At 51.8% G+C, this 11,141-nt stretch overlaps 1 protein-coding gene across 1 annotated transcript; it reads right to left on the bottom strand.

Moving 5' to 3' along the window:
- Positions 1-1,694: 1,694 nt before the first annotated feature.
- KLF15 (Kruppel-like factor 15) lies at positions 1,695-10,722 on the bottom strand. The gene is made up of 2 exons (XM_006895200.1): positions 9,653-10,722; positions 1,695-1,863 (listed from the first exon to the last, which is right to left on the bottom strand). The coding sequence occupies exons 1-2, from the start codon at positions 10,720-10,722 to the stop codon at positions 1,695-1,697; spliced, it is 1,239 nt and encodes a 412-aa protein (XP_006895262.1).
- Between the last annotated feature and the right edge of the window lie 419 nt (positions 10,723-11,141).

Raw genomic sequence — 11,141 nt, 5'->3', positions numbered from 1 at the left:
GTCACACAGCAGAGGTGCTTGGGAAAGAACCACCCTAGAATTTCTCTCACACCTCTATGTGACTGGGGGCATTGTGACAGCCACACAGCTCCACTGTGGCCCACCTCCACTCCTGACTATCCCCTCCCAATCGTTTGGCCTTTGCTGGTTCTCTGGCTTCTACTCCATTCATCCTTCCCCAACTTAGGGTTCAAATCTCAACAGGAAGTCTATATATAGGAATCTTCAAGAATTATGGACATTTAAAGAGACTTTACCTTCCAAGAGCTCAGAGAAGTTGGGGAGGTAGAGAGGCCTAACTTATTGGATCCAGACTGTAATCACTGTGCCAAGAGGGAAGAACATATGTATCTCCTAAAGGAAATTCAGTTGGCACAAGCTGACCCTAGCTTACAACTTTATCACTTCTTTTCTCTAGAATGTGAAATCCTACCACTGAACTGGCACTAGCTCTAGGAAGCCACCTTAAAGACAGGCCCACAAGGGTCACCTATTCTTCCGTTTCCTGATAAAGCCACTCACCTGGCACTGTCTGCTCCTACCAGCATGTCAGCCCCATGTGGGTCACCTGGACCTCCATCAGTCAGGATGAATGAAGACCCAAGGAAGGCTACAGGACTAACAGAGCACCTGCTTAGCCGTAACAAGATAAGTAAACTCCCAGGTGTAAAATAAAGTCCCTGAACTCTGCAAAATGCAGACGCTGGGGAATCAGCCTTACTTTGTGGCAAAACAATGTGTAAAAAAAACCCACATCCTGGAAACTACTGAGTTCTTTTTTTTTCCTTTTTATTGGCAAAGTAAATATATTTTTATGAAGAACCAAAGAAAATATACAGAATTGCAACATTATATACACCACCTTTATAGATGTTCCAATTTCAAATTTACACAAACGATGTTATTAAAAGATATTTTATGCATATGCATTTATGTACAGTTTATTTACATACATTCATAGGATGTGAAATAAACCAGTTCAAACAATCTAGTTTATTTGATATTAATTTCTAGACCCAATTAGGAATGCATGTCTAAATCTGGACAGGGAAGCTCTACCTAATATCTTCACACACAATGCAGCCTGCCCCTCTGCCTGAAGTGACCAAGAGGCTGGCGTGTGGACCTGTCTGGGAAGCTGGGCAGGGGGTGAGCAGACTAGTGACTGACCCTCTTGTCTCTGAGGGAGCCTGTCTCTCTCAGTTCTGCACATTCAACTCAAGCGATTGCACGAGCAGTGCCGGTGTCTCCCCGGCCTCCGGGCCTGCCAGCCCTGGTGATCAGGCTGTGCCAGGCGCAGCACCATGCGGTCAGACTTTTGACCTATTTCCTTCTTCCCAGCATGGCTTCCTCTGGGAATCGAACATTTCAAAACTTCGCATTTCTTCTTCCTCAGTAATAGAGTGTTGGCCTTGGCCCAAGCAGGGAGCCCAGTGGGAGAAGAGCCAGGCCCTTGAAGCCCTGTCCCAGCTGCCGGCAGCTGAGGCCCAGGCGGTCAGAGGGGCCTGGTGGGACCAGGGCACCTGTGAGCCCGCCCCTCGTAGGGCGCTGTGTCCACACACTGCCTGGTACTCCCGCACCTCCCGACTTCGATAAGGGGTAGGGGGGCAATGTGCTGTCCCATCTCTCAGAGACAAATAAATTATTGCTATAAAATAACCCCATGAGCATGGCGGGGTAGGATCTCAGGCTGTTCAGTTCGCTGCGCGCCCCACTCGACTACTGCGCGGAAAGCGGTGCACCTTGATGTGCTTGGAGAGGTGGTCGCTGCGGGCGAACTTCTTCTCGCACACGGGGCACTGGTAGGGCTTCACGCCAGAATGAGAGCGCCGGTGTCGTGACAGCTCATCAGACCGTGAAAACCTGCGGGACAGGGCGCTCAGTGGGGCAGTAGGGCCTCCTGCACTTCGGATCCCAAAGCTCCCCTCCAAGTACACAAGGGCCCCTCAGTGGCCTGCAAAGCGCAGCTGGGTCCATGCCCACTGATGAAGTCACCACCTTGCCACCCTCCACGGTGGTAAGAGTGTGAACATATATGGTTGCTGCGGGCACAGCCTGGGCTGGCTGGGGCAGCTGTTACACAGACTGTGGAGGTCCACAATCTACATGGGCACCAGAAGAACAGCCATATTCAATCACCCTGTCCCAGATGCATATGAATCTCTTCAGGCCTCAGCCTCACCCCCACCCCCTACTCCCCAGGACTTCTGGGGAAGCCCATCCAGAAGGCCAAGTAAACTGCTTCCACACCACCTAGAGTCTCAGTCTCTTAGGTCTTGCTTTGCTAGGATGAAAGGGTCCTCGGACTTGAACCTCACCCCATCTACTCTTGGCCTCTGGTTTCCAAGCAGTAGGGCTCCCAAGATGCCACCAAACAACAAAATACCCAAAATGAAGGAGGTGTGTCTCAAGTTGAAGTGGCGCCCATGGCATCTCTATGGGGCTCTGCCTAACCTGGGAACAAGTGGTGGTTTATTCAGGCCTGCTGGCCGCCTGGGGGCCTTGAGAGTCAGACAAGGCCAAGGGGCTCAGATTGCTCTCCTTGGCTTAGAGCACTTGGGGCCTTTCCCATCCTATGACCCTGCTCCAGGCAGAGATCACAACCCCCTCCCCGAGATACACACTCCTTATCCTGTGTTCTATTTACACGTACCTCTTCTAGGTCCCTCTCACCACAGGGCATTTACAAATACTGTTCCCCCTATGAAATGCTGGTCTCATCCCTCTTCTCCTTGCTCCCTCATATCCATGAGTAGAGCTCAGCTCAAATGTCACTTCCTCAAGACAGCCCACCAAGATTGGACCCTCATCCAAGGACCCCACAACACTATGCACTTCTCTTCCCTGTCTTTGTCATCAGTACACAAGTTTTTGATGAACACAAGTCTTTATCCAGCATCCTAAGGACTCCGAGGAAGAGTGAAGGCCTGGTGCAATGCTTGTGTTCCATCAGTGTATGAAAACAGGAATGAATATATCAAGCATCATAGGGCACAAAGAGCTTTAAGTCAGTCTCTCTCTCTCTCTCTCACACACACACACACACACACACACACACACTCTTTCACTCTCTGTGTTTCCAGGAACCAGGATTACAAAGCAAAAAGTAGGTTTGATGGTGACAATACAACTGGCCCTGCTGGTGAGTCAGGAGGGTGGCCCTCCTCTGGCTAGCCAATGAGTGAATTTAGCCTGGAGTAAGCAGGGAGGACCCAGCAGAGGAAGGTCCCGGTGAGTGCAGGCAGGGGACCAAGAATCAGACTGGAAGCCTTGATACAGAGGAGCAATACTCCAACTTCCACCCTGCTGTCCTTGTGGGTCCCAGCTTTTCTCCCAGAGAGTGGATAAGTGGATGAAGTTTCTGAATTTGGTGGCAGGAATTAAACTCACACCCCCAAAGTGTCCATCATTTCCAGGCATGGAGTCAATATCCCACGAATGTTTTAAATGAGTTCCAGCTGATCCAGTTGTGAGATGAAGAAACTGATAAGGGACTGTTCCAGGGTCCCTTGGTGAAATAGTATCAATGAGGTAGGAGCAAAGGACTCAGCAACGCTGTCCTGTGCCTCACCTATGGTTTTTGCCCTCCAGTCAACAGATGGGCCTGTCCGGAGCAGGGGGAATAGGAGAGCATAAAAGCCACACACTGGTATTGCTAGAGTCTTCCCAGCACCGGGCTTAGGGGTTACCTGGCCTCTTCCTGACCACATATCCAAGATCAGCCCATTGTGCTTGACAAGACAGGAAAAAGACTCAGAACAGTCAGGGGGCCTACCCAGAGTCAGCCAGCCAGCCGAGCAGCAAGGTTCAGCTCCAGGACTGTGGGACTATATATTCACCACCACCACGGCCCCCCAGGTGTTCTGAGCAAATCATCAAACTCCTTTGGGCCTCAGTATCTTTGTCCACCCAGTGAAGACCTGAGAGCCCTGCCTGCCCCCTAGAACTTGGCTTAGAAGGCAGAGACAGAGGGCAATTGCAGACTCTCTCTTCAGAATATTTGTGAAGGACAGGCACCTGAGGGAGAGCTGGGCCAGAGGACAGGCTATCTTCACTCTCAAACCCCTCTCACTCTGTGATGGCACCTCCTACAACTTGAGGGGCTGTCTGAGGAAACAGAGCACTCAGAAGACTTCTGCCTGATACTGCACACTATCACAAAGGGAGAGTAGAGCAGCACTAAGGGGGAGAAATTACATCAGGTGGTTGAGAGGCCATTTTTTCAGGCATTAAGCTCTGACCCCTCCTGACCAGGTGGCCTGGCCAAGTCACTAAGCTCCAAGTCTCGGTGTCCCCACTGAGAAACAGGGAGAATGATAGTCCTACTTAACAGGATTATAAAAGTTAAGGAGTAAAGTACCTGGCACGTGGTAATTGTTCATTGACTGAGCTCATATTATCTGTAAGCAGTTAGCATGGAGCTTGGTACCTACAAAGATACTGCTGGAGCTAGCCCAGGAAGCTGCATGTCCCCAGCAGCTGAGATGTTAGCACCACTGACTCACACAGCACTTGAGGGGGAAGTGCAGGGTCTCTTCCTCAAGACTCTGCCATCTGGCTGAGAGCAATTAAAAACTCTAGCCCCAAGGACTGCAACGTTAATGGCATCCCTAGGGTTCTGCAGTGCGCAGCGCTCTCAAACATATTTGGTGGTGGCTTTACCTCCTTGCATGGGAGCAGTAGCATTGAAGTAGCAATTGACCATATGGTTTGCGTCCTTGTCTTCTGCTCTGTAGACTTAGGTCTACAACGTCCTTTCCCGGGTTCCTTGTCAACTGTGGATGACAACAGTGCCTACCATACAGTGCTGCTGACCACTACTAATAGGAACATTCACTGCAATCATAGGGGATTCTTCACGGACAGAGTGGCCTAACCTTCAGAACAGGATGTTCTGCTGCATGAACAAAGGAGGTCTCTGTCTGAGGGTGAAGCAACGGGAACTTCTAGGAAGGCAGGCAGTGGCCACTTCCCAGATGGTGAGATCACATTGAGCACGTCTGGTGTCCATCCATAGACAGCGCTAAGACCACTCAACAAGAGGGGCATGGACAGAGAATATTAAGCCCAGGCCCACAGAGAAGTGGGACAAGTGATGGCCATGGGGGAAAGTGGCAGGATTTGTATTTCACAAGTGATGTGAGGTGGGGCTAGGTGTATGTAGCTCATTCTTTAAGGGAACAGTGCCAGAACTCAGCTCCTACTATGAGGAAGAGCTCATCACCCACCAGGGCCACCTGGGGAGAGAGAGGCCTGAAAAGCTAGAGAGCTCCCGTAGGAGCCAGAACATGCAGGAGTGCTGTCCTGAGATCTGGATCCTCTCACTCCCAGCCCCCACTGGAGGTGAGAGAGGAGGCTGGAGAGAAGAGGCCAAGTCCAGGGGGAGAACTTATTATCAGCTCTCTGCCTTGACTTGCTCCTCTGTAAAATGGGGATAGCAACACTACTGCCTACCTCACAGACTAACTTTGAGAGTTAGATGAGTCCAGGCAGTGTTTTAAACAATGCTGAGCACATGCGAGGAACCATGGTTATCCAGCTGGAACCAACCCTCTACCAGGTTTTCAGAGTCAGTAAAAAGCACAAGAGGAAACTGTTCATCTTTCTCCCAAGGAGCAGCTGATAGATGAGAATCATGTGCCTTTTGGTTGGTGGCACAGTATTACTAAGCCACCTTTGCCCAAGGCCCACAAGCATGATCCCACACAGCTCGTGGGGGAGACGAACGTCAGCCACCATGACACCAAGCACAAAGGGACAGCCTCAGTCCTCAGGCTCCATACTAGAGAGGCCTATGTTGGTGGGCGTGCCTTCTGCCAACATCTGGCCCCCAGAACCTTGCCCCAGTGTGCAAGCGATTCAATACTTCCTTGTCTTGATTTCTCCTTGTAAAACCAGATGGGTGCCTACACTGCCTGTGGTTGCTGGGGAAAGGTGACGACTGGATGCATGTGGCATGTGTAGTAAAAAGCCAGAACGATCAAAAGAGCAGTGGTAGGAGCATCACTATGGTGCCACTGCAAAGAGCAGGCCAGATGGAGTATGGAGGCAGAGGCCACGGCCAAGGCAGGCAGAGCTGGGGCCCATTAGGAAAGGGCAGCAGCATAAAAGCAGATTTTGCAGATCATAGAATTCCGGAGAGAAGTTTGGGTAGGTATTTAAGTGACCTTGGGCCAGACTGGCCTCTGGAGCTAATGAACTCCCAGGGCTAGATGCATGTGAGCAGGTGTGAGGATGAGTGAGCAGGTTTGGAGGTGAGGAACTGAAGCAGAGTACCTACTACACAGTCTATGCTCAGAAGTATGGCTTCTTACTGCCAGCAGCACTGCTTCTCCTGTCCTCACCCAGCTGCTGCTCAAAGATCCCTCTGCCTGCCAACAAGCTGCTGAAGGTTATGGCTGCATTAGAGGAGCATACATGTCTGAGTACTTCCCAGGGGTTCAGGGATGAAGGGAGAACAGGGACACCTCTCCCTACTACTCAGAAAAACAAGTTCTATGAAGAGACTAGTGGTACCTGCCAAAGCCAGCTCAACTCCTGGCAGAAGCAAGCTGGAGATGTCCTTTAAGGAGTCCTAGGTGAGGGGTGGCAAGGATAGTGGCCCAGGGTGTCTGCAATGATCTCAGTAGGCCTAGCACCCATGCACCCTCCCTGCCCACTGAGACCTGAAAAAGAAGACCTTCACATAGGCTCAGAAGGGTCAGATCTAGAACTCTCTCCATATATCCTCACTCTTACTTGTACACACCCTGAATAGGAAGCTCATTACCTCCAAGGCCTCTGGTATGGCCCTGAGGGTTCTGCCTGCTCTCTGGTTCAGGGGCGGCTCTGAAGAAAGCAGACCTTCACTTGCTGAAGCATGGATGCAAAGGTCAAGAAGGACAATAACCTAACTCAAGGGCCATATCATTTCTCCCTGTGACCAGAAGCTACTCCTAGCCTCATCCTAAACCTTAGGAACCACTAGCTAATAAACAAAATATCAAGGGGGCTGTTCAGTACAGGTAAGCCTGGACCTATGAGTATAAAAACAGATATTCTGGAGAAAAGTTACAAAGCCAGCTGCCCACACATCTTCCTCTGCCCCCACTCCATCCTACCAAAAGATCACATTCAGGGTCCCTGTATTCTGGGGTCCACTTAAGGTCAAGCAGAAAACCCTCTAGGTCCTCTCCCTGATGTCAACTTTGCATGAACATCAGGAAATGGTGCCCCTGTGCCCCTATTCTAGGTTGAGGCTGGTTAAGTAGGTCTCAAGACCTCAGGTGAAGAGAGGGAAGCACACTCTCTGCATTACAGCTCAGAAAAGCAAGGCCATGAAAAGACTGCTATGAAGGCACATCTGAGCTGGGGGGCGGCCTGAGGCATCAGTCCTAACCACTTCCCCAAGCAGCCCCCAGAAGTCTTTAGCAAGTCATTGTGACTCCATGCTCTAAGCCCAGGAGGGGACCCCAACCACTTAGAAGAGGGGAAAGTCAAATCCTGCTGCCTCTTGCCTGGGCCCCAGACTCCAAGGTCCTGGCTCAATGTTGATCTTTATTCACTACACTTCCCTGGCTACTCACTCTTCCATTTAGAAGCTGCTCACCCATCCCATCTCATCATCCAGTATCTGAAAGCATATAATGAAGCATATGGCTATGTCTAAGTGAAACATAAGTTCAATGAAGGCAAGTCTGTGGCTGGTTTTAGTCACTTTCTGTCTCCCAAGGGCTGGGATGTGCCTGGCATGAGACAGACAACCAGCACACCCTGGATAAATGACCAAGTCTGGGGGATGGAGACAGGCCAGAAGTCTAGAAGGTTTTCCAGGCCTTTCCCCCACTCTAACACTTCAGGAAGAGTAGAGGCAGCAGTTGCTTAACACTCCTTAGGAGCAGAGGCTAGTAAGGAGCAGAGGCCCATTAAGGAGAGGATAGGGAAGGTGGAGGTCAAAGGCTCTGCCCAGGACTCTTGTCTCCTGACCTCCCAGTCTTCCCACCATCACCTCACCTGGCCCTCCCTCCTCCTCAGGAGCCCTGCAGGACATCTGCCACCCACATGATGCTTGGGGGAGGTAGGGTTCAGACTCCCATGGAAGCTTGTTAGGTCTCCCTGTGTGGACAGCTCTTAGTTAGTGGCAAAAGCAAAGGGGCCTCACATAACACACAATGCTGGGAAAACACCTTTCCTGATAAGCTTGAAGCTCATGACAAAAAGAAGCTGCCAGTGTTACACTAGACACTCACAGCATCCCTATCCCTGTCCAGCAAGAAGTCCTGTGGCCAGTGGCCCTGCTCTGGGCTCCTCTCTTGAGTTCTCAGGCAAGAGATTCTGGCCAGGGAAACAAAAGCAGCAAGTCACTCACCCAGTACATGCATCTACATATGCTTGCACATACACAAACACAGACATGACCACTACCTGTATAGACAGCATGCACAAGTAGGTGCATAGATGCATGGGATGTGCCTGTGCTCAAATGTGAAAGGTCACACAGCACTCAGGGAAATCCATGAAGAGAATGTTGAGTACACAGATGAGTGGACAGATCCCCTCTCCACTGCGTGCGTGCGCGTGTGTGCGCACGCGCACACACACATACACACACACACAATCACACCTGGTCACACACACACACACACACACACACACAATTACACATGGTACAGCTATGGCAAATCTCAGGAATGTGCCAGCAGCACACACTGCCCTCCTGGGTGGAAAAAGCCTAGGGATGGGCATCCCAAATTGGGGAGCAGCTGCTGGAGTACTTGGCATGTGACCTCCTGGTAGGCCACCTGTGATGCAAGAAGTAGTAGTAGATAAGCCCTCTGAAAGAGGTATGGGTGGCCCATAGGATCCCATCTGGCTCTGTCTGGGATATAGGCAAGGCTGAAGCTGGTTCTCCCTTCTGGGAAATGTAGACTAGAGGACTTTGGCAAGATTCTTCCACCTTCAAGACAGTCATTGCCAGCCTGACCCTTCCTGCTTATTAGCCCCTAAAGCTTCCCAAATGCACTGAGAAGGTCTGTGGGTGGATGAGGGGAAATGAGAGCTCGGCAGGGACTTGAACCTGGGTCACCACATGCCGAAACCATGTGTGGACAGGAGGTGGTCCCTCTGGCTGGGGAAGCTACATGTCCAGGCCTCTCTTATCCAACCAATTGGGTGCTAATCCCAGTCAGAACACTGAAGCTGTGGACAAGTGACTCTGCCAACTTGGGCTTCTGGTCTCCTCTGCTATTGAATGAGAGTAATGTGGCACTTACCCTGTGGGGTGCTATGAGGTTCACAGGGTAGCACAGTGCTTACCCCTGTCTGGTACCCAGCCTGCTGTTAGTGCTCCTCTGCTGTGTCCCAGTCACCCAGTCCACACCTTCATCTGACCAGCTCCATTTCTTGGCTCCAAAAGCCAGCAGCCATCACAAGCCTCAGCAAGTCTTACCTGGTCATTATGAAACTGAAAACCAGTGGATTTCCAGCTTTCAGGATCAGGAAGGACAAAAGAACCTCTGGGAAGCCATGCCAACCTCTGGCCCTGCCCATCTGCCCCTCTATGTCCACTACTCCAGTTATCCTTTATCTAATGCCAAGGACATGGAATTTGTTGCAACCCCAATGCGCAGACATGAATTGGGCCTCACTCCCGTCCCAGTTCTGCCATACTGACCTCCAGCCACAGCCTGGCCAGGTGCAGGCGAAGGGCTTCTCGCCTGTGTGCCGGCGCAGGTGCGCCTTGAGGTGGCTGCTTTTGGTGTACATCTTGCTGCAGCCAGGGAAAGTGCATTTGTGCATCTTGATGAGTTCTGCTGAAGGGTTCTTGGGGAACTTCTGGCCCACAAGGAGGCTGGCAGGGCCTTGGCCCAAGGGTCCTGACCCAATGGGCTTAGCAGCGATTGGCACAGGGGCAATGCGCACAAACTTGGAAGGCAGGTTCAAGTTGGAGGAGGGCACTACCTGGGGCACGAGGGCGAAGGTCTGCCCCTGGATATTGACCAGGAGCTGGGCCACTTTGACACTCTCTGGGGGCTGCCCGGGGGAGACTGGCCCAGTGCCTGCCTCCTGCTTGACTGGCACTGGTTGGATCTGCAGCAGCACTGGGATGGGGCCCTCAGAGATGGGCCCACCACCTGGGCTCTGAGTACTGCTGGTGCTGGGGCCGCCTGGCAGGGGGATGCAGCGCTCCTTCCCACCAGACCCAAGATGCAGGTGGTTTCTAGGCTGCCCAGCTGAGAGCTGACCACAAGCCTCAAAGTTCTTGCTGCTGCTCTCTGGTGCCTCCTTGACCTCTGGCTCCATGTTCTCCTCCAGGAATTCTTCTATCTCCTCCAGGGTGGGCTGGAAGGGCCTCGGGACATCATCAGGGTCACCCACAGAAAACTCGGAGAAGCAGAAATGCTCACCCTTTACAGAAGCTGGTGCCCTCCGCCAGGACCCCCAGGCCACAGGGCTGTTGCTGACCCCTATGCTGCTGCCACCACTCAGTGTAGCGCGGGAGAGCAGGAAGTCCAAGATGCTGTCCTGGCCCTTGGTGCCTGCACTGCCACTGTAGCAGGAATAGAGGGCTTGTGAGTCAGGGCTGGCACAGGAACAAAAGCTGGAGGAGTCGCTGTCATCTTCTGAAAGTGGCGAGGGCAACATGTGGTATGCCCGCTGGCCAGCCAGTCGGTCACCCAGATAACCAGCTGGGCATTTTGTTGACGAGAAGGTCTCGTCCACTGGAAGCAAGTGGTCCACCATGCTGGTCTGGTGGGGTGATGGCTGCAGAGAGGGGACAAGGGAGGCAGAGTCAGGTGGAAGCCATACTCACCTGCACCCTCACTTTTAGCTGACTGAGTTGCCTCCTGTGAGCCATCGAGCCCACAGCCACCCACTGCCAAATGCTTCCATTTTGCCTCTTTCTGTCCCATGAGAGAGCTGTATCTACAAGAGCATTTTCCAAAATTGCACCACCTGTTTGCAAAAGAGCCCTCTCCAAGCCCATTGCACAACCTGGGGACACTTTTGTGATTTTCTAGAATGACTGTGGAAAAGAACAGTTGTTTATCTGTGAAGGATTGTTATTTCCATGTGTGTGTAAGAGAGAAAGAAAGGATGTAAGGAGTTCTACAGACCCTGAGGCAGCCAAGGGCAGGGAATCATCCCAGGGAGGCAGCCCA

This window comes from Elephantulus edwardii, unplaced genomic scaffold (assembly GCF_000299155.1).
Source record: "Elephantulus edwardii isolate Elephantulus edwardi_28Jun2011 unplaced genomic scaffold, EleEdw1.0 scaffold00161, whole genome shotgun sequence".
Taxonomy (NCBI): domain Eukaryota; kingdom Metazoa; phylum Chordata; class Mammalia; order Macroscelidea; family Macroscelididae; genus Elephantulus; species Elephantulus edwardii.
Note: the sequence above shows the minus strand (reverse complement) of the source record. Positions and strands in the feature narration are given on the sequence as shown.